This window comes from Haliotis cracherodii, unplaced genomic scaffold (genome assembly GCF_022045235.1).
Source record: "Haliotis cracherodii isolate W230 unplaced genomic scaffold, xgHalCrac1.p SCAF_17, whole genome shotgun sequence".
Taxonomy (NCBI): domain Eukaryota; kingdom Metazoa; phylum Mollusca; class Gastropoda; order Lepetellida; family Haliotidae; genus Haliotis; species Haliotis cracherodii.
Genome location: NW_027266272.1, coordinates 20,093,454 through 20,116,501, shown reverse-complemented (window position 1 = coordinate 20,116,501; position 23,048 = coordinate 20,093,454). Strand labels below are relative to the sequence as shown.

At 44.7% G+C, this 23,048-nt stretch overlaps 1 protein-coding gene across 1 annotated transcript in view; it reads left to right on the top strand.

The window, feature by feature from the left end:
- Positions 1–23,048, top strand: part of LOC139464949 (sterol regulatory element-binding protein cleavage-activating protein-like) — a 47,306-nt gene that overhangs the window by 19,961 nt on the left and 4,297 nt on the right. Inside the window, exons 11-24 of the mRNA XM_071246579.1 lie at positions 1,557–1,651; positions 3,870–3,968; positions 6,156–6,470; positions 7,212–7,543; positions 9,934–10,360; positions 13,129–13,244; positions 14,158–14,582; positions 15,508–15,635; positions 16,438–16,523; positions 17,584–17,693; positions 18,876–19,048; positions 19,376–19,456; positions 20,513–20,725; positions 22,420–22,482. Coding sequence (XP_071102680.1) covers positions 1,557–1,651; positions 3,870–3,968; positions 6,156–6,470; positions 7,212–7,543; positions 9,934–10,360; positions 13,129–13,244; positions 14,158–14,582; positions 15,508–15,635; positions 16,438–16,523; positions 17,584–17,693; positions 18,876–19,048; positions 19,376–19,456; positions 20,513–20,725; positions 22,420–22,482 — 2,663 coding nt within the window. The remainder of the gene's footprint in view (positions 1–1,556; positions 1,652–3,869; positions 3,969–6,155; positions 6,471–7,211; positions 7,544–9,933; positions 10,361–13,128; positions 13,245–14,157; positions 14,583–15,507; positions 15,636–16,437; positions 16,524–17,583; positions 17,694–18,875; positions 19,049–19,375; positions 19,457–20,512; positions 20,726–22,419; positions 22,483–23,048) is intronic.

The following is a 23,048-nucleotide window of genomic DNA, read 5'->3' as shown; positions in this document are numbered from 1 at the left end:
TTAAAAGATGGTACTTGTTGTTACCCTGCCTGACTCTCGGCATTAAGGGGATAAAATGAAGATTAGTCAGGTTAGAATCAGTATACTGTATACAGACCGCCGTCATATAGCTGGAATATTACTGATTGTGGCTTTAAACAACAAACAAACAAAGGAACAAAACTTGCCTATGTTTTAGAACAGGGCCTCGTTCCACAAGCCGATCTTAGCGCTACAACGTAAGCCTATGTGGGAGCCTAAGTGTGGGAGTTACGATCATCTTAGCGCTAATATTGCTTTGTGGAACGGGGCCCAGTACAGGTACTTCTCTATGCTATTGTAGTTGTTGTACCAATATTGCTGTTATGTCACTAAAGTGTTTAAACTACAGTAGAACATGGGTATAACAAACATGAATAAATCGAACAAACGGATACAACAAACTGTTACAAAATCCCCAATTTATCTCCCATATAATATCATATAAAATTATGTACATAACTACAGCAAACTAACGTATATAGTGAATTGATATCTGATCACTAACAAGCCTAACTACCACTAATTAGTGACGTGTATAGCGAGCTGAGAAATCTCACTCAGTGTCAAGTGTCACTGACAACTGGCTGTACGCAATCAGCGGCGAATCAACACAATCAGCTTTGACAATTTAACATTGTTAAACTTGCTTTTTGTTAATCTTACATGTAATTGGACTAATCTTGTCTGTAAGACAAATTAAGTGTATTGTTTTGTTACTTGTTTTGTTTTTCCCAAGATGGTGGATGTTTCCGAGCAAAAATGTATGTAACGAACAACGTTTAGAACAAACTGATTCCTCTGGTCTCTTGTTGTTCGTTATATCAATGTTCTACTGTATGTCAATACCATTATTACAATACGTAAGATTCCTCAATAGTCACTCTTGTTGGAGGTGAGGTGAGGTGAAATGGGGTTTAACGTCGCGTCCAAGATTATTGCACTTATATAGCGACGTGCATGCACGTGTGTGTGTGTGTGTGTGTGTGGCTGCTTGTACTAGTCCGGACTGATGCCGATTTATAGTGCTAGCTCACTGAGATACCATGCCGCAGTTTAACATGAATACCCCACTCAGACACAGTATACTGACTCCAAGCCGACCAGTCCTTGTTTTAGCCCCTTAATGCTAAGTGCCAGGCAGGGTTACAACAAGTACCATCTTTTAACGTCTTTTGGTATGACGCGGTCGGGGATCGAACACCGGACCTTCCACTCTCTGCGCGGACGCTAGACCACGGAGGCAGTCCACTCTTGTTGAATAGTACTTTGGTGATTGATCAGGGAAGACTTGTTTGTCATTGTTGTTTGTTGTTAAGCACCCATCTTCCCGAGGCAAGGGAGTTAACTGACTTTAAAAGGGTGGAATCTGAACTATAGTCAGTTAACTCCTTTGCCTCTGGAAGATGTTAAACACCAGGCTCAGCAATATTGCACCTATGATGGTCCATAACTAATTGAGTGTGGACTTTGTGTCATGTTACCTGATAGTGTGGAGTGATGCACATACTCTTTATATTTAAATGTTATGGTTTCAGGGTTGAGCAAGGAGGGCTGGTTCATCACCAAGAATCTGCTCACAGAGCTCTTCATCATTTTGGTTGGGTTCTTCACCTTTGTCCCAGCTATTCAGGTAAGCCTATCTGACCATACAGTAAACTACGGGTATAACGTTTGTTTGTTGGTTGGTTAACGCCACACTCAGCAGTATTCTGGCTATATGACAGCGGTCTGTAATTAGTCAAGTCTGGACCAGACAATCCAGTGATTGACATCATGAGCATCGATCTATGCAATTGGGATACGATGACATGCATCAACCAAGTCAGCGAGCCTGACCACCCAATCCTGTTAGTTACCTCTTAAGACAAGTATAGTCGCCTTTTACAGCAAGCATGGGTTGCTGAAGACCTATTCTAACCTGGATCTTCATGGGTCACGGTAATAACGAACTCAAAGGGACCACTAATTTTAGTTTGTTATAACCATAGTTCGTTGTAGGTATTTCGACTGGCAGACATCATATAAATGAAATTAAATACATAACATAAGTAAATACATGTTATAATTATGTTATTGATACTTTCATGGACATACAGACACAAGAGTCAATTTTTAATTAAGGGTGCAATTGAGGACAAGGTCTCAGTACTTTATCCAATCACAAGCCTTCAATTGTTTATTGCCGCTTTGAACAGCTCAGTGATTAACACTTTGTAATAAAAATTAACATTGTTGTACACAGAGTACATATGGGACCACAAAATTAGTTCACCATATCCATAATGTCATTATAAGTGTGTTTGTTATATCCATCAATTTTATATGGTAATATATACAACAAATGGCTGAGACAAAAAACAGTCATGTACGCCAGTTCATTATAAGCATGTTCGTGGTTCGTGGTTTTTAGTATTTTATTTATTACTTGCCATTTATAACGTTTTAGAAATGTACTGTTGAGTGTGAATAGGCTGACACCTACACGATCCACAGCATAATCCAATTGAGTTTAACACAATAATACTTCAAACACATCAAAAGTTGAAACGTATGAATTTGATACCATACAACGGCCCACCTTTAGAATTTAGGCGTCTGTTCCAGCGTATCGTAGCGTTAAGGTTATCGCAACTCACATACTTTAACTTACTATTACTGTCGCGCTACCGTACAATCGCCTTGTGGAACAGGGCCTTGCACCTCAAAGTTTACAATCACGTCACAATACCCGATGACGTAATTTGTGGAATTTTGTTGCTAGATCCTTTCGGCAAAACAATGCCATGGTTGCTTGGGTCATCGAGTGTGCATAAGCTCCTCTCAGTGATATATCATCTCCACACGCAATGTCGTTGAATAAGCCAAGGGATGTTGAGAGCTTTCAATATTTGTTCGTGAAACGTGTTCCGAGAGTACATAAGTACGGGTTTTGGTATTACACAATGTGTAATACAGCTGTATGTTTATTAAACGGGTGATCTCTTCACAGGCAAGTAATAAGATAAAATTTACAACAAATGGCTGAGACAAAAAAAACAGTCATGTACGTAAGTTCATTATAAACATAGTTTAGTATATGTATGCAGCTTACTTAACATGCTTGATGCCAGATTTGTCAAGGGAGTGTTTCCATGTGTATTCCACGGTCCAGTTTTGTCCCAGTAATCCATGCTTGTGTGAAGTTAGGATCAGATGAATTTGAGTCAGTGCATTTGATTATGCACTTCTTTGAGGGACACTGGTTTTCAGTGATTTCACATCGACCATCATTTGAAAATTAATATACCGGTGTATATAAATGTTGATATATTGGGTTTTTTCTGAGTAACCATGGTAAACCCCCCCAAATGACAGTGTGTTGCTGAGGCATGTTTAGTTATATTTCTGGACAAAGCTAGTACACTTAGTGCAACACTGATGTAGCAGACACTTTGTTTCACAAATAATGAAAGAACCCACTAACCTGTTTCGTGGGATTCTGACATTTTTCTGATATCCTGTATTTCCACTGATATTGGGGCTGTCGGATAGCGTGGTGGTTAAAGCGTTTGCTCATCACGCAGAAGATTTGGGTTCAATTGCCGGCATGGGTACAAGGCGTGAAGCCCATATCTGGTGTCCCCCAGCCGTGATATTGCTAGAATATTGCTAAAAGTGGCGTAAAACCAAACTCACCCCACCAATATTATTTTATCAAATTCCTACTAACCCTGCCTTTAAGAGTTTAGAGGAGGTCAGTTGTAAGAGGAAATATGTCATATATTGTTCCCGGCTTCTAAACTTTGAGACTTGTCTTATTTTTCTGTGTTACATTGATGTTGATGTTAAAGTTGATGTTGATGTTGTAGGAGTTCTGCATGTTTGCGCTGGTTGGACTGCTGTCCGACTTCTTCCTGCAGATGGTGTTCTTCGCGACCACTCTCTCCGTGGACATTCGGAGAATGGAGGTGAGATAGAGGCTCTGTGTCCATCTATCGCATTACTGTCAGGTTAACAGACCGTCGCATTAGTGTCGGGTCAACAGACCGTCATATTACTGTCGGGTCCACAGACCATCACATTACTGTTGGGTCAACAGACCGTCACATTACTGTCGGGTCAACAGACCATCACATTACTGTCGGGTCAACAGACCATCACATTACTGTCGGGTAAACAGACCTTCACATTAACGTCGGCTCAACAGACCGTCGCATTACTGTCAGGTCAACAGACCGTCACATTACTGTTGGGTAAACAGACCATCACATTACTGTCGGGTCAACAGACCGTCACATTACTGTCGGGTCAACAGACCATCACATTACTGTCGGGTCAACAGACCATCACATTACTGTCGGGTAAACAGACCTTCACATTAACGTCGGCTCAACAGACCGTCGCATTACTGTCAGGTCAACAGACCGTCACATTACTGTTGGGTAAACAGACCATCACATTACTGTCGGGTTAACAGACCGTCACATCACTGTCGGGTCAACAGACCTTCACATAACTGTCGGGTAAACAGACCTTCACATTACTGTCGGGTCAACAGACCGTCACATTACTGTCGGGTCAACAGACCGTAACATTACTGTCGGGTCAACAGACCGTCACATTACTGTCGGGTCAACAGACCGTCACATTACTGTCGGGTCAACAGACCGTCACATTACTGTCGGGTCAACAGACCGTCACATTACTGTCGGGTCAACAGACTGTCACATTACTGTCGGGTCAACAGACCAACACATTACTGTCGGGTCAACAGACCGTCACATTACTCTCAGGTCAACAGACTGTCACATTATTGTCGGGTCATCATTACATCACATTACTGTTGGGTCAACAGACCTTCACATTACTGTCGGGTCAACAGACCGTCACATTACTGTCGGGTCAACAGACCTTCACATAACTGTCGGGTAAACAGACCGTCACATTACTCTCAGGTCAACAGACCGTCACATTACTGTCGGGTCAACAGACTGTCATATTACTGTCGGGTCAACAGACCGTCACATTACTGTCGAGTCAACAGACCGTCATATTACTGTCGGGTCAACAGACCGTCACATTACTGTCGGGTTAACATACTGTCACATTACTGTCAGGTTAGCAGACCGTCACATTACTGTCGGGTTAACAGACCGTCACATTACTGTCGGGTTAACAGACCGTCACATTACTGTCAAGTCAACAGACCTTCACATTACTGTCAGGTCAACAGACCTTCACATTACTGTCGGGTCAACAGACCGTCACATTACTGTCGGGTTAACAGACCGTCACATTACTGTCGGGTTAACAGACCGTCACATTACTGTCTTGTCAACAGACCATCACATTACTGTCAGGTCAACATTACATCACATTACTGTCAGGTCATCATTACATCACGTTACTGTCAGGTCATCATTACATCACGTTACTGTCAGGTCAACATACCGTCCAGGCACGTGGTCCTGCGCACAGGTCATTAATCGGGCGAAATTAAGCGAAGTTGGTCGCGAGAGTAGCTGGATGAGTGACCACATTCTGCAGGGAGACTCCTGAGAGTGCCTAGTGGTTCAGTCCTGCCCCACACTGAAGCACATGGGCTGTCTCCGTGACTGTTAACCCTTTAGTGTCTCACAGGCAGCTTGGGTTGTATACTCCCCAGGGAGCTGAGAAAGAAAATCGAGTGCATAATGATCTATTGACCGGGGTAATAATGGTGTTAGCACTTAGAGCATGCTTCAAACAATTGGCTAGAGTGCATAACAATTATTGTTTAGTAGTAGTGGTAGTGGTAGTAGTAGTAGTAGTAGTGAGTGAGTTAAAATTTAACGTCGCATTATTTCAGCCATATAGCAACAGTAGCAGTGAGTAGTGGTAGTAGTAGTAGTAGTGGTAGTAGTAGTGGTAGTAGTAGTAGTAGTAGTAGTAGTAGTAGTAGTGAGTGAGTTAAAATTTAACGTCGCATTATTTCAGCCATATAGCAACAGTAGCAGTGAGTAGTGGTAGTAGTAGTAGTAGTAGTAGTAGTAGTAGTAGTAGTAGTAGTAGTAGTAGTAGTAGTAGTAGTAGTATGTTGTTGTTATTATTAGTTGTTTTTTTATTTTATTTATTATTAATGTTATTGTCATTATTATTATTATCATTATCATTAGTTGGCCGATCTGCACAAGCAGAGCATCCACCAGAGGTGTTCGGAGGACGACACCAACATCAACATTGAGCCCCTGCTGCGATGTCCAGTCATGTCCAGAATGACCCCTCCAGGGTCCCCGCCTACCTCAAAGATGCATCGGTCCAAGTCCGCCCCGGGGCTGGACGTCCAGGGCGTCACGGGACACCACTCTCCTCCCCCATCACCCAAACTCCCCGAGCTCGAGATGTTCTTCCCCGAAACTTTTGATAATCCTCGACGATGGAAATTCATCTCGTTCTGGGCCAGAACACGCATGTTTCAGAGGCTGATAATGGTTGGTCTTGGTGTTTGATAGTTAAAATATTAATAGTGATACAATCGCAAGAGGTGACTAACGGGATCGGGTGGTCAGGCTCGCTGTCTTGGTTGATGCATGTCATCGGTCCAAATTTGCGTGGAATGATGCTCATGGTGTCAATCACTGGATTGTCTGGTCCCGAGATGATTATTTACAGACCGCCGTCATATAGCTGGAACATTGGTGAAGGCGGCAAACAAACAATCATGGGGCTGTCCACCATCAGACACTCAATATTCTGACGGACAAACAATGTTTCAAACCTTTTCAGCTTTCACAAGACCTATACCAAAGATACCAAGCAGTCTTAGTGCTGACTCAATGGATCAGGGGCTCGGGCTTGGAGACTTGGTTCAGTGCATGTCGTACCCTGGATTGTTGTTCATAATATCAGTCGGGGCGGTCGGGTAGTCTAGTGGTTAAAGCGTTCGCTCGTCACGCCGAGGACCTGGGTTCGATTCCCGACATGGGTACAATGTGTGAAGCCCATTTCTGGTGTCCCCCGCCGTGATATTGCTGGAATATTGCTAAAAGCGGCGTAAATCCAAACTCATTCACTCACTCATAATATCAGTCAATGGTTGGTAGGTCCTGACTTAATTATTTACAGCCCATTGTCATATAGCTGGGATATTCAGTGTGCCATTTAGTAACAAAGAAACATCGTATAGAGGATAAATCATGAACTATGTGATAATGTTATTTTCCGGCTTCCAGCTGTGTACTGTGATCTGGATCGGCCTGATTGTGTACAAGACAGGCCTGGTTGACCAGCTGACCAGTCCCGAGGGAGTGATCCTCCCCACCGGCAGCCCCTCCAGCCCGCACCATCTGATGAAGCAGGAGATCTATGCAGACAAGGCCCAGATGAAGGGGGTGGCCGGGGTGTATCAGGGCAGGGGGGAGGAGGAGGCGTACACGGGGAGGGTGGGGGATGAGGAGGAGACCCAGGGGACTCCAGAACACAGGAACCAGGAGTCCTACCTCCAGCTGTCCCCACAACACTGGCCCACGCTGTTCAGCTATTATAACATCAGTCTGGCAGGAAGGTAGGCCCGGGGGTGTTGGTGGAGGGAGGGAGGGAGCGAGTGAGAGAGTGAGAGAGTGATGGGAGGGATGAGAGTAATGGAGGAAGTGAATGATGGAGTGAGTGAGGGATGAATGGATTGAGTGAGATATGAAAAGAGTAATGGAGTGAGTGAAAGGAGGAGTGAGTGAAGGATAAACGGAGTAATTGAGAGTGATGGAGGGAGGGTGAGATAGAGAGAGTGATCGGAGGAATGAGAGTAATGGAGGAAGTGAATGATGGAGTGAGTGAGGGATGAATGGATTGAGTGAGATATGAAAAGAGTAATGGAGTGAGTGAAAGGAGGAGTGAGTGAAGGATAAACGGAGTAATTGAGAGTGATGGAGGGAGGTGAGATAGAGAGAGTGATGGGAGGGATGAGAGTAATGGAGGAAGTGAATGATGGAGTGAGTGAGGGATGAATGGAGTGAGTGAGATATGAAAAGAGTAATGGAGTGAGTGAAAGGAGGAGTGAGTGAAGGATAAACGGAGTAATTGAGAGTGATGGAGGGAGGGTGAGATAGAGAGAGTGATCGGAGGAATGAGAGTAATGGAGGAAGTGAGTGATGGAGTGAGTGAGGGATGAATGGAGTTTGTGAGATATGAAAAGAGTAATGGAGTGAGTGAAAGGAGGAGTGAGTGAAGGATAAACGGAGTAATTGAGAGTGATGGAGGGAGGGTGAGATAGAGAGAGTGATCGGAGGAATGAGAGTAATGGAGGAAGTGAGTGATGGAGTGAGTGAGGGATGAATGGAGTTTGTGAGATATGAAAAGAGTAATGGAGTGAGTGAAAGGAGGAGTGAGTGAAGGATAAACGGAGTAATTGAGAGTGATGGAGGGAGGGTGAGATAGAGAGAGTGATCGGAGGAATGAGAGTAATGGAGGAAGTGAGTGATGGAGTGAGTGAGGGATGAATGGAGTGAGTGAGATATGAAAAGAGTAATGGAGTGAGTGAAAGGAGGAGTGAGTGAAGGATAAACGGAGTAATTGAGAGTGATGGAGGGAGGGTGAGATAGAGAGAGTGATCGGAGGAATGAGAGTAATGGAGGAAGTGAGTGATGGAGTGAGTGAGGGATGAATGGAGTTTGTGAGATATGAAAAGAGTAATGGAGTGAGTGAAAGGAGGAGTGAGTGAAGGATAAACGGAGTAATTGAGTGAGTGATGGAGGGAGGGTGAGATAGAGAGAGTGATCGGAGGAATGAGAGTAATGGAGGAAGTGAGTGATGGAGTGAGTGAGGGATGAATGGAGTGAGTGAGATATGAAAAGAGTAATGGAGTGAGTGAAAGGAGGAGTGAGTGAAGGATAAACGGAGTAATTGAGTGAGTGATGGAGGGAGGGTGAGATAGAGAGAGTGATCGGAGGAATGAGAGTAATGGAGGAAGGGAGTGATGGAGTGAGTGAGGGATGAATGGAGTTTGTGAGATATGAAAAGAGTAAAGGAGTGAGTGAAAGGAGGAGTGAGTGAAGGATAAACGGAGTAATTGAGAGTGATGGAGGGAGGGTGAGATAGAGAGAGTGATGGGAGGAATGAGATTAATGGAGGAAGTGAGTGATGCTGTGAGTGAGGGATGAATGGAGTTTGTGAGATATGAAAAGAGTAAAGGAGTGAGTGAAAGGAGGAGTGAGTGAAGGATAAACGGAGTAATTGAGTGAGTGATGGAGGGAGGGTGAGATAGAGAGAGTGATGGGAGGAATGAGATTAATGGAGGAAGTGAGTGATGGAGTGAGTGAGGGATGAATGGAGTGAGTGAGATATGAAAAGAGTAATGGAGTGAGTGAAAGGAGGAGTGAGTGAAGGATAAACAGAGTAATTGAGTGAGTGATGGAGGGAGGGTGAGATAGAGAGAGTGATGGGAGGAATGAGATTAATGGAGGAAGTGAATGATGGAGTGAGTGAGGGATGAATGGAGTTTGTGAGATATGAAAAGAGTAATGGAGTGAGTGAAAGGAGGAGTGAGTGAAGGATAAACGGAGTAATTGAGTGAGTGATGGAGGGAGGGTATGATGGATGAAAAGAATGATGTATAAAGAGAGTGATGGAGTGGGTGATGGATGGAGAGAGTGAATGAGAGGGTGATGGATGAAGAAAGTGATGGAAGGAAGGGATGAGAGTTATGGGAGTAGTGAGTTGACATGCCTTGATATAAAAGAAATACTGTTGAAAGCAATATTAACTCTAAAACTCAATTCCTTACATCTCTCCTACACTGAACAAGTTTTGGTCAGACAACCCTTGGTTTAGAAAGTCTATGATTTGTCAACAGCACCAAATTCAAAGATTTTATGCATGTGACATTAATTAGAATGGAAATTGAAGGTAAGATGACTTTAAGTTTTGACAAATTTGAAATTTCCATGTGTTGTATTTCAGATATATAACTGTTCTTCCACCGATCCGTCTCTCTGCAATCATCGACCCACAGACTGCAGTAGACCTACGACACTCGGCAGAGTTTGACTACTACGCTCATCCAGGGCCCGATGGTGAGGGCCACACACATCCAATCAAAGACACCAATGCTTCCGATATAGCCAATCGAATTCCATATTACATGTATGACCCGGAACACCTGAAGACGTTCTACCCAAAGTCTAAGAAGGAGTTCACCATCACGCTATGCCTGGCGTTCCTCAGTGTCATTGTCATCTCGTATTTCATGATCATGCTATATAAGTGCATGTGCTCCAGGAACTACTCCAAGTGGCGCCGGTCATGGACCAAGGTGAAGAGGAGGAAGAAAGGCTACTATAAACAGATTAAGGAGTCCGTGCCGCTAGTGCTGAAGGGGCACAGACAGGTATGTAGCACTAGTGTTGAAGGGGCACCGACAGGTATGTACCACTAGTGCTGAAGGGGCACAGACAGGTATGTACCACTAGTGCTGAAGGGGCACAGACAGGTATGTACCACTAGTCCTGAAGGGGCACAGACAGGTATGTACCACTAGTGTTGAAGGGGCACAGACAGGTATGTACCATTAGTGCTGAAGGGGCACAGACAGGTATGTACCACTAGTGTTGAAGAGGCACAGACAGGTATGTACCACTAGTGCTGAAGGGGCACAGACAGGTATGTACCACTAGTGTTGAAGGGGCACAGACAGGTATGTACCACTAGTGCTGAAGGGGCACAGACAGGTATGTACCACCAGTGTTGAAGGGGCACAGACAGGTATGTACCACTAGTCCTGAAGGGGCACAGACAGGTATGTACCACTAGTGCTGAAGGGGCACAGACAGGTATGTACCACTAGTGCTGAAGGGGCACAGACAGGTGTGTACCACTAGTGTAGGAAATCACCTCAGTGGTATTCCTGATGCACCAATTTGTTTGTTTGTTCGTTGTTTAACGCCACACTCACCAATATTCCAGCTCTATGACGGCAGTCTGTAAATAATCGAGTCTGGACCAGACAATCCAGTGATTGACAACATGAGCATTGATCCACACAATCAAGTCAGCGAGTCTGACCACTCTATCCAGTTAGTCGCCTCTTACGACAAGCATAGTCTTGTCCAAACTCGATTATTTACAGACCGTCGTCAAGTAGCTGGAATATTGTTGAGTTCGGCGTTAAACAACAAACAAACAAACAAATCATGCAGTTCAGCTTCCTGCTTCGATATGTGTGCTGCATTTGAACTAGGCCATTTATTCATATTGCACATGCATTGTGTGTGATTTGATCATTGCAGCCAGCACATTCATACTGTACACGCTTAGAATTAATGCATGAGCTTAACATTTGCATAAGGCTGTTGGGTAGCCTAGTGGTTAAAGCATTCACTCGTCACGCTGAAGACCTGGGTTCGATTCCTAACATGGGTACAATGTGTGAAGCCCATTTCTGGTGTCCCTCGCCGTAATATTGCTGGAAAATTGCTAAAAGTGGCATAAAACCATACTCACTCACTCATTCACTAACATTTGCATAGCAGAAAGTAGGTCAGTAAACTGTCAATCTATTAGGGACATCCTAGCTGTGTATTAAGAGAACAGCAGCAGTAATTCAAGCAGAATATGTTGCAGTGGGGATAAAGGATTGAGGGGATCCCTAGCATGAAATGTTTCTCACTCAAGCAGCAGTTTGTGAATCCAAAATCTGAAGACTCAAGATAAACCTATAAAAGATTCATGTCAGTGGGACCCAGTTCGGGAAAACACCAAATGTCATTCTGGAGTGTATGACTTTAACCACATGGCAACATGTATGGGAATGTGTTCCCATCTCTATTGCTTGAGGTGACTGGATCGGGGGGTGGTTTGTCTCATGGCTCATTAGGTAGAGGCTGCCATGATATTGCCAGACTATTTCTGACTGTGGCGTAAACAATTAAAAAAGCAAAATTTATATGGCTTATGTGACTTGTCTTCAGCTACCCATGCTTGCCGTACGAGGGGCCTAAGCTTGTCTTAAGAGGAGACTAATGGGATCGGGTGGTCTGGCTTGCTGACTTGCTTGATGCGTGTCATCGTATCCCAAGTCCGTAGATCGATGCTCATGATGTCAATCACTGGATTGTCTGGTCCAAACTTGATTATTTACAGACCACTGGAATAGCTGGTATATTGTTGAGTTCAGCGTTAAACAACAAACAAACGATCAAATCAGTCAGCAAAATGATGACACTTTGGAAATAACTGAGTCTGGACAGAACAAACTAAAAAAAAAATTAATGACTGATATTATGTGCAACATTCAACGCCATCAAGGTACAGTGACACACAGTCAACCAAGTCACCAAGTCTGACCCCCTGATCCATTAGGTCACCAAGTCTGACCCCCTGATCCATTAGGTCACCAAGTCTGACCCCCTGACCCATTAAGTCACCAAGTCTGACCCCTGATCCATTAGGTCACCAAGTCTGATCCCCTGATCCATTAGGTCACCAAGTCTGACCCCCTAATCCATTAGGTCACCAAGTCTGACCCCTGATTCATTAGGTCACCAAGTCTGAACCCTGATTCATTAGGTCACCAAGTCTGACCCCCTGATCCATCAAGTCAGCAAGTCTGACCCCCTGATCCATTAGGTCACCAAGTCTGAACCCTGATTCATTAGGTCACCAAGTCTGACCCCCTGATCCATCAAGTCAGCAAGTCTGACCCCCTGATCCATTAGGTCACCAAGTCTGACCCCTGATCCATTAGGTCACCAAGTCTGACCCCTGATCCATTAGGTCAGCAGGTCTGACCCCCTGATCCATCAAGTCACCAAGTCTGACCCCTGATCCATTAGGTCAGCAGGTCTGACCCCCTGATCCATCAAGTCACCAAGTCTGACCCCTGATCCATTAGGTCACCAAGTCTGACCCCCTGATCTATCAAGTCAGCAAGTCTGACCCCCTGATCCATTAGGTCACAAAGTCTGAACCCCTGATCCATTAGGTCACCAAGTCTGACCCCTGATCCATCAAATCACCAAGTCTGACCCCTGATCCATTAGGTCACCAAGTCTGACCCCTGATCCATTAAGTCACCACTTGTGACAGGCATAGACTAACCCAGAATGTTTGGTATGGGTCCTGTGGAAGCTATAAAGGTTTGAGACATTATTTTTTCAGAAAATCGAGTGTCTGGTGGTGGACGGCCCCCTTGTGGTCAGCTGTTGCTGGGGAGGTCAGCTGAGGGTGTGGGACTCCAACACAGGAGAGTGTCTGTCGGCGGTCAGGCGGAGAAGGTAATACAACAGTTGATCACAGTGAGATCAACCTTTGTGATGTTAGAAATAACAAAGCAGGGAATACATGTAAGGATTATCGGGTGGGTGCTTTTTCAGAACAAAAGAAGTTTAAAGGGATTACAAGCATTTGGGTAAATACAAATCATGCAAATTAGGGACCGAAAAATAGACGGAATAGATGCATCTCACATTTATTCACATATAACAATCTTTAACAAATTGTATCACAGTTTTAGTATAGTTGTCACTGTTCAATTGGAGGCACGGGTGGCCCAGTTGTCTAAGGCGCCGCTATTCGCTGTGCAGAGTTGCGTCCCTTGGGCATGCGAGAAACCTATGATTGTGGGTTCCAATCCCGGTTCGCCCCAATTATGTTTCTAGGTTTGTCAGCACCATACCCGTGCCCGTGGGTTTCACCAAAGTGGTAAGCGTCTGAGCCCTGCATCTCTTCAGGCTTTCCTCCAAAATTAAGCTGACATGCCGTGATATAACTGTAAAACTGTTAAAAGCGTCTTTTACCTAACTCACTCACTCACTCACTGTTCAATTTGTGCTGTCTGAGGAAAGACAGCTATTGAAGACGTTAGGATGTGCCTTCTCTATTAACTTCTTCATGCCATCCTTCCAAACGGTTATTGGTGCGTGGTATGAAATCCAATTATCCTGTTTATTGACCTTAAACATGAATCTGTCCAAACAGAGAAACAGACCTCCGCTTGACGTTGGAACGAACATATAACGTACCTGTTGATTTTCCATAGTTGAAAGGAATAGCGCCTCAAAATTATTTCGGGATTTATACCCTAACAACCAAAGTGAGTAACGAATCATTCTGATCAGACTGGTCTTAACAATGTGATTATCTATGACTGAAATATTTATGCCATGCTACCTCCAACTTTCCTTTCAGTTTCACTCCGCCACAGAGCAGGAAGCCATGTGTAGGCCGCAACATCGAGGACAGCGATGCCGACCTCTACGCTGAATATCATGGCGACAGCTCATTCTCAGATTTCAACGAGTCCTCCGAGAGTCCATACACACGTAAGATGTGTGAACGATCACATAGATCTTCCAGTTCCTTCAGTGACGTCAAACCCGACCTCTCCAGCACCATCAACACCCAGTTCTCGTCCATAGAAAGCAGTCCAGGAGCTCGGTCAGCAGATGCATTCAGCTTCCAGGGGTTGTTTGAGGGTGTGTATGAAGAACATCGCCACCTGGTGGCGGAAGGAGGAACTAAGGAGATGAGAGAGAGGCAGCTGCACAGTGCACAAGAGACACAACATCTGCAGCTCCCCGAAGACTCCGCTCGGAACAGGAGCTGGAGTGCAGGTAAGCTACGATGACTGTCTGTGTACAGCTGTGAGTTTGTCAATTTTTTACTTATCCTGCATTAGTCCTTAATGCATATCACTACTTGTTCTTGACAGAGAAAAGAGCTGTGTGACGGTCTTGGCCTCTCAGCTAGTTGGAACAAATTCTTCAAGCAAAGACCTTCACACAGCTCTTTTCTCTGCCAAGAACAATCAGTGACATGCATTAAAGAGTAATGCAGAATAAGTATACAAATATAAAAAATATCTAGGATTTTACTAGTATTGTATGCAGCATGTCACAAAGTGAGCACCACCTGGTGAGACATGGAAATTTGGATATCACACTAAACACGGTAACAATATCGTAAGAAAATAACTATCCTTTATACCGTGTAATCATTTTCAACTTTGGAAAGAATAACTATCCACCAACATTCCAGTTTATACAGAAGGAGCTCACTGAATTTTATAAGCCAACAAAGTATACTTCTGTCATTAATTGTAATAGAGATTACTTTTATAAGCTTTGGTCAAGCTGTCATGCTTTGTTTCTGTGAATAGATTGTCATGCAAAACCGTGTAAATGCTCTAGAAAACTAAACAAATTATAAAAAAAAATATTGTATGCAGTAGTCAGGAGTAGATAGAGCTGTCATGGTGGCCTGGCTGATATACTCACCACCAAAAGAAACGCGAACCATAGAAACATATAGAGAAGTATGCACGTTAAGAAGAGAGGTTTCCATTGTGTACCAATTAATGACAAAAAACAAACCGTCAGTCAAATGTTAACACAGAGTGTCTTTATTCTTCCAACTCGGCATTAGTCGTGACTTGTACAAGTAGCCACACCCACAAGTGCCTGCACGTTGCTATTTAAATGCAATAATCTTGAATGTGATGTTAAACCCCATTTCACCTCCCTTCCACCCTCCCCCCAGGTGACGCCCCCGGTGCCACAGACCAGCAGGAAGACTACCCCCTCCTGTATGATGCCTCCACTGCAGTCTGGTGCCTCGCCTGTCAAGATGGATACATCGTGGCTGGCTGCGGCAACGGAAAAATTGAAGTATGTCGAGGACGTGGCTCTGCCCAAATAGAGCTGTAAAATATGATACATGTCCCAATGCTATGGTTGAGATACTATATGCCAATGCTCGCTAAATACTATGTTTATTCCTAATACGGGATATTTACCATTCCCAAACACGTGCATGATAACCTCTCTATATAGCATGGAATTCTTTCTGTTTAGATATTATTAATGAACATACACAGAGAACAGTTTTGTCTTCATTTGAGAAGAACCTTTTGTTTAAGTTAAAGGTGTAATTCTGTACAGTTATCTGTGTACTGATACACCTACTCATTCAATGATCCGGCGTAGAATAGGTCTTCAGCAACCCATGCTTGCTGTAAAAGGCGACTATGCTTGTCGTAAGAGGCGACTAATGGGATCGGATGGTCAGGCTTGATGACAATTTGTGTGGATCAATGCTCATGATATCAATCAATGGATTGTCTGGTCCGGACTTGATTATTTACAGACCGCCGTCATATAGCTGGAATATTGCTGAGTGCAGCGTTAAACAACAAACAAACAAACATTATGTCTTTGTAGTTTGACATTACTGTGAGAGAGGCAGTGAAAATGCACATGAACAAGAAAATGAGAAAACATGTTGGAAACTCATAACATGCAGAATATATGAAGAGTGTATTACTGCAATCAAGGTCTTTCAAGTAGTTTTGAAGACAAAAGCAACAATCTAGTATGTTATGTATTTTTGTAAATGTTCGTATGTTCTGAAAGAGGTGTGATGTGACTGACGTGATACATTGGTTGGTAACTATGGTAACTCCTGCTACAGATCTGGGAGGCGGAGAGTGTGGTGCTGAAGGGCCAGTACGATGGAGGGAAGAGTGCTGTCATGGCGCTGTGTATCTCCGGGAAAAGGTTACTTTGACAATTATTGATCTCTTAGTTCTGCATAATACTGGGAGTAGATTTGTTGGGAATCCGGCTACGAATATGTCCCCAGTTATCTATGCTTGTCGTAAAAGTCGACTAAATGGGTGGTCAGACTCAATACCTTTGTTTATCATTGTACCACCACAGCGTGGATTATCACTGGATTGTCTGGTCCAGATTTACAGGCAGACTCCGTAACTTGGTGATCCGGTGTCATCATACCCCAATGGCATGGATCTTCCTCAAAATATTAGTCTATTGTTTGTATGATCCAGACTTGAATATTCACTGACTGCTGTCATATAGCTGGAATATTGTTGAATGTGGTGCTTAACAAATGCAAATACTTCATTGGGAAGGTACACTCTGTATGTTGATCAGATCGCCTCCATAGTCTAGTGTCCTCCCGGAGAGTGTCCTCCCAGAGAGTCCTGGGGTTTGATCCTCGGCCGCGTCATACCAAATGATGTTAAAAGATGGTAGTTGTTATCCTGTCTGGCGCTAGGCTTTAAGGGCTAAAACCAGGACCAGTCAGCTTCGAGTCAGTAGACTGTGTCTGAGTGGGGTATTCATGTTAAACTCCAGCATGGTATCTCAGTGGGCTAGCACTATAAATCGACATCAGTCAGGACTAGTACAAGCAGCCACACACACACGTACATGCACGCCGCTATATAAGTGCAATAATCTTGGGCTCGACGTTAAACCCAATTTCACCTCACCTCAGTGGGCTAGTGCTATAAACTTGGCATTGGTCCAGACCAGTACAAGCAGCCACACACGCACGCACGCACGCACACACACACACATGCACGCACACACACACGCACACACACACACACACACACACACACACACACACACACACACACACACACACACACACACACACACAGGTGCATGCACGTCGCAATACAGGTGCAATTATCTCGAACGTGACATTAAACACCATTTTGTCATGGGAAGAGAAAGTGTACAGCCGGAATAACAAGGCTTCAGTGTAAAAGGGTGTATCGATTAATGGAACTTCTCACTCTATTCACAGAATTGTTGCAGCACGTATCGACGGCACACTCGACTTCCTAGAAATTGAAACTTTTCTGAATCCTGTGACTTCCTGTGCTCTTCCTGTCTCGCCAACCAAACAGACGAGAGGTGATGTGATGTTTATTGTTACTCTGTTTACTATGTTGTAACTTGATCAACGGTACCATCAGCCGAAGTAAGGTCCTGTTTATTGTTAATCAATCAAATACATAGTGACCTGGTCAACAATACTGTCACCGTACATGATGTCATGTTTACCATTTCTCCAGGATATGTAATGTCCTGTTTACCAATTCTCCAGCATATTTAAAGTCCTGTTTACCATTTCTCCAGCATATTTAATGTCCTGTTTACCATTTCTCCAGCATATTTAATGTCCTGTTTACCAATTCTCCAGCATATTTAATGTCCTGTTTACCATTTCTCCAGCATATTTAATGTCCTGTTTACCAATTCTCCAGCATATTTAATGTCTTGTTTACCAATTCTCCAGCATATTTAATGTCCTGTTTACCTTTCCCCAGCATATTTAATGTCCTGTTTACCAATTCTCCAGCATATTTAATGTCCTGTTTACCAATTCTCCAGCATATTTAATGTCCTGTTTACCTTTCTCCAGCATATTTAATGTCCTGTTTACCTTTCCCCAGCATATTTAATGTCCTGTTTACCAATTCTCCAGCATATTTAATGTCCTGTTTACCTTTCTCCAGCATATTTAATGTCCTGTTTACCTTTCCCCAGCATATTTAATGTCCTGTTTACCAATTCTCCAGCATATTTAATGTCCTGTTTACCAATTCTCCAGCATATTTAATGTCCTGTTTACCTTTCCCCAGCATATTTAATGTCCTGTTTACCAATTCTCCAGCATATTTAATGTCCTGTTTACCAATTCTCCAGCATATTTAATGTCCTGTTTACCTTTCCCCAGCATATTTAATGTCTTGTTTACCAATTATCCAGCATATTTAATGTCCTGTTTACCAATTCTCCAGCATATTTAATGTCCTGTTTACCTTTCTCCAGCATATTTAATGTCTTGTTTACCAATTCTCCAGCATATTTAATGTCCTGTTAACAATTCTCCAGCATATGTTATGTCCTGTTTACCAATTCTCCAGCATATGTAATATCCTGATTAATGGTACCATCAGTTTGGTTGAGACTTCATTTGTTGCCAAGCAACATGGGATGTTCAAGCAATATTTACCTATTAGCAGCTGTTATCACCTGGAAATGATTGTTGCTGAACAATTGCTGATTGTTGCTGATCAATTACTGTTCCAGGTCATACCAGGGCCCTGAGCAGTGGCAGTGGTTTTACAGGGGAGATAAAGTTATGGGACAACATCCTCCATTGTACATGTATACAGAGTTATCGGGCACACCAGCAGCCGATCAATGTCCTCAAGTCAGAGGGATGTCGTGTAGTCACTGCCAGCCAAGACCACACACTCAAGGTAAGAATCTTTACAGAGTTACTCGGCAATCAGCAGCCCATCAACATCCTCAAGTCAGAGGGATTTCGTGTAGTCACTGCCAGCCAAGACCACACACCTTTAAGGATACAATGTGTGAAGTTATTGCCAAAATATTGCTAAAAGACTAGTACCAGCATTGTAAACTAACAGTCCTTCTAATGATAACATACAGCAAAAACCTTAAAGAGGGCAAATGTCTACTCGTCCTTGGGATACCTCAACTATTGGGCAGTTTGGCAAGGACTACAGGACTGGTGCCAATTTCTAATGCTGAGAACCCTGCTAATTCCCTCGCTCTGGTTGCAGGTGTTCCGCCAAGAGGACTGCCTGTGTCTCTATACCCTCCACGGACATGTCGGCAGCGTCACCGCCCTCTGTCTAGACAAGGTAACACAACACAGTACTGGAAATCGTGAAGTTAATAAGTCTCCAAATTAACGCAAGGTTAACCTTTTGATGAAATTTGACATATATATATTTTTACTTTTTTCATTTTGTGCACATAGTTAAAATGACAGGGGTATCAATGACGATGTCTTATGGTTGTTTCAATCTCTGATTTACATGCTTATTAATTGTTTACAGGATGCCATGATGTAGCTGTAAATTTGTTGACTGCAGCATTACACAGCAGTCACTCACTCACTCTCTCACTCACTCTCTCAAAACCCACTCACTCACTCTCTCAAAACCCCACTCACTCACTCTCTCAAAACTCACTCACTCAATCTCTCCAAACCCACTCACTCACTCTCACAAAACCCCCTCACTCATTCAAAATCCACTCACTCAAAACCACTCACTCACTCTCTCAAAACCCACCCACTCACTCACTTACTCAAAACCCACCCACTCACTCAAAACCCACTCACTCACTCACTCACTCACTCAAAACCCACTCACTCACTCTCTCAAAACCCACACACTCACTCTCTGAAAACCCACTCACTCAAAAATCAACTCACTCTCTCAAACCCACTCACTCAAAACCCACTCACTCACTCACTCACTCAAAACTCACTTTCTCCTACTCTTTCACCCATTCACTCATTCACTCACTCCTTCACTCACTCACTCACTCACTCACTCACTCACTCCTCACTCCTCACTCCCGACCACCTCCGTGGTCTAGTGATAGAAAGTCCACCTGGAGAGCAGAAGGTCCGGGGTTCGATCCCCAGACGCGTCATACCAAAAGACGTTAAAAGATGGTACATGTTGTTACCCTGTCTGGCGCTCGACATTAAGGGGCTAAAACAAGGACTGGTCGGCTCGGAGTCAGTATACTGTGTCTGAGTGAGGTATTCATGTTAAACTCCAGCATGGTATCTCATTGAGCTAGCACTATAAATCGGCATCAGTCCGGACTAGTACAAGCAGCCACACACACACGTACATGCACGCCGCTATATAACTGCAATAATGTCTATCCTGCCACCACAGGGCCCACCCAACGCTGCTGTCAGTGGCTCCGTCGACGGGGACATTCGAGTGTGGGAGCTCCTCACTGGGATGTGCATACACAAGTTCAAGGGTCATGACGGAGCCGTGACTGCGCTGGACTGTACCGCCAGCTACATTGTCAGTCTGGGCCTGGATGATAGACTGTCGGTGTGGGAGAGGAACAGGGGCCACCCCCTGCACTGCCTGGACATGGTGAGACACCTGTATACATGACTGAGGCCTATAGGGAGGGAGTGGGGAGGGAGGGAGAGAGTGGGTGGGTAAGGAGGGTGTGAGTGTAGAGGGAGCGGATGGGTGTAGAGGGAGTGGGGGAGGAGAGAGCGGGTGGGTAAGGAGGGTGTGAGTGTAGAGGGAGTGGATGGGTGTAGAGGGAGTGGGGGAGGAGAGAGCGGGTGGGTAAGGAGGGTGTGAGTGTAGAGGGAGTGGATGGGTGTAGAGGGAGTGGGGGAGGAGAAGGAAAGTGTGAGTGGGGGAGGAAAGTGTGAGTGTAGAGGGAGTGGGGGGGAGAAGGAAAGTGTGAGTGTAGAGGGAGTGGGGGGGAGAAGGAAAGTGTGAGTGTAGAGGGAGTGGGGGGGAGAAGGTGAGTGTAGAGGGAGTGGGGGAGGAAAGTGTGAGTGTAGAGGGAGTGGGGGAGGAAAGTGTGAGTGTAGAGGGAGTGGGTGGGGAGGAGAAGGAAAGTGTGAGTGTAGAGGGAGTGGGGGAGGAAAGTGTGAGTGTAGAGGGAGTGGGGGAGGAGAAAGTGGGTGGGGAGGGAGGGTGTGAGTGTAGAGGGAGTGGGGGAGGAGAGGGTGTGAGTGTAGAGGGAGTGGGTGGGGAGGGAGGGAGTGAGTGTAGAGGGAGTGGGGGAGGAGAGTGTGAGTGTAGAGGGAGTGGTAGAGGAGAAAGTGGGTGGGGAGGGAGGGTGTGAGTGTAGAGGGAGTGGGGGAGGAGAAAGAGGGTGGGGAGGGAGGGTGTTGGTGGGGAGGAGAGTGTGAGTGTAGAGGGAGTGGGGGAGGAGAAAGTGGGTGGGGAGGGAGGGTGTGAGTGTAGAGGGAGTGGTAGAGGAGAAAGAGGGTGGGGAGGGAGGGTGTTGGTGGGGAGGGAGGGTGTGAGTGTAGAGGGAGTGGGGGAGGAGAGTGTGAGTGTAGAGGGAGTGGGGGAGGAGAGGGTGTGAGTGTAGAGGGAGTGGGTGGGGAGGGAGGGAGGGAGTGTAGAGGGAGTGGTAGAGGAGAAAGTGGGTGGGGAGGGAGGGTGTGGGTGGGGAGGGAGGGTGTGAGTGTAGAGGGAGTGGTAGAGGAGAAAGAGGGTGGGGAGGGAGGGTGTGGGTGGGGAGGGAGGGTGTGAGTGTAGAGGGTGTGGGTGGGGAGGGAGGGTGTGAGTGTAGAGGGAGTGGTAGAGGAGAAAGAGGGTGGGGAGGGAGGGTGTGGGTGGGAAGGGAGGGTGTGAGTGTAGAGGGTGTGGGTGGGGAGGGAGGGTGTGAGTGTAGAGGGTGTGGGTGGGGAGGGAGGGTGTGAGTGTAGAGGGAGTGGGGGAGGAGAGAGCGGGTGGGGAGGGAGGGTGTGAGTGTAGAGGGAGTGGGTGGATGAGGGAGTGTGAGGGGTGTGAGACTCACCATTGTCTCTTATATGTTATTACTTCTTAAATTAATTTTAAACACAAAATGGCAATATGTGCTGGAGTTACACACGCGACAAATCATCATAGAAAAAACAACGCACGATAAACATATTTTTATTGCAAATATAAGGTTTGTGTGTGCACTTGTGATGTGCTTCATTCCAGGTCGCTTTATACACGGAGTTAAGGATTTGGGGTCGATTTTGAAGGTGTGTACAGGGGGGTCGTTTTATACGTGGGGTCGCCTTATACACAGCGATATACGGTACATGTGTGTGTTGTCTGTGCAGGAGGGGGCCTACAGCAGCTGCCTGACATTTCTCACTGCCAACCTGCTGGTGACCGGGGGACAGGTAAGTTACACCAACTACTTACACATGTGGAAAATCCCAACTATCTAAATATAGAATGGCGTGTTCTAACCAATCAGATCTTCTTTAAATATGTCATATGGAAAACAATTGTTAAATATAGAATGACTGTTTCATCAATCAGATCTTCTTCAAATAGGCCATATGGAAAACACAATTGCTAAAAATAAAATGACCTGTTTTAACTTGTCAGATCTTCTTCAAGTAGGTCATACAGAAAACAATTGTTAAATATATAATGACCTGTTTTAACCAATCAGATCTTCTCTGAGTGTGTCATGTGACCAATGACAACTCTGGAGTCTGTTGTTAAGTACATTTAAATAAAGATACTGAAAAATACTCTCCTGCTTCAGTTTCCTCTACAAACATTGCAGCCTCAGAGAAGTATCATGCTATATTTCCTTGCTCGACAACAGTATAAAGAGCTATTCCAAAACGTCACCTTTACTGTAAATAATGAACTTTTTATCCATAAATTGTGTCTACTTTAAATTTCCTTATCACATTGAGACCGCCTCCGTGGTCTAGTGGTAGGGCTTCCGCCC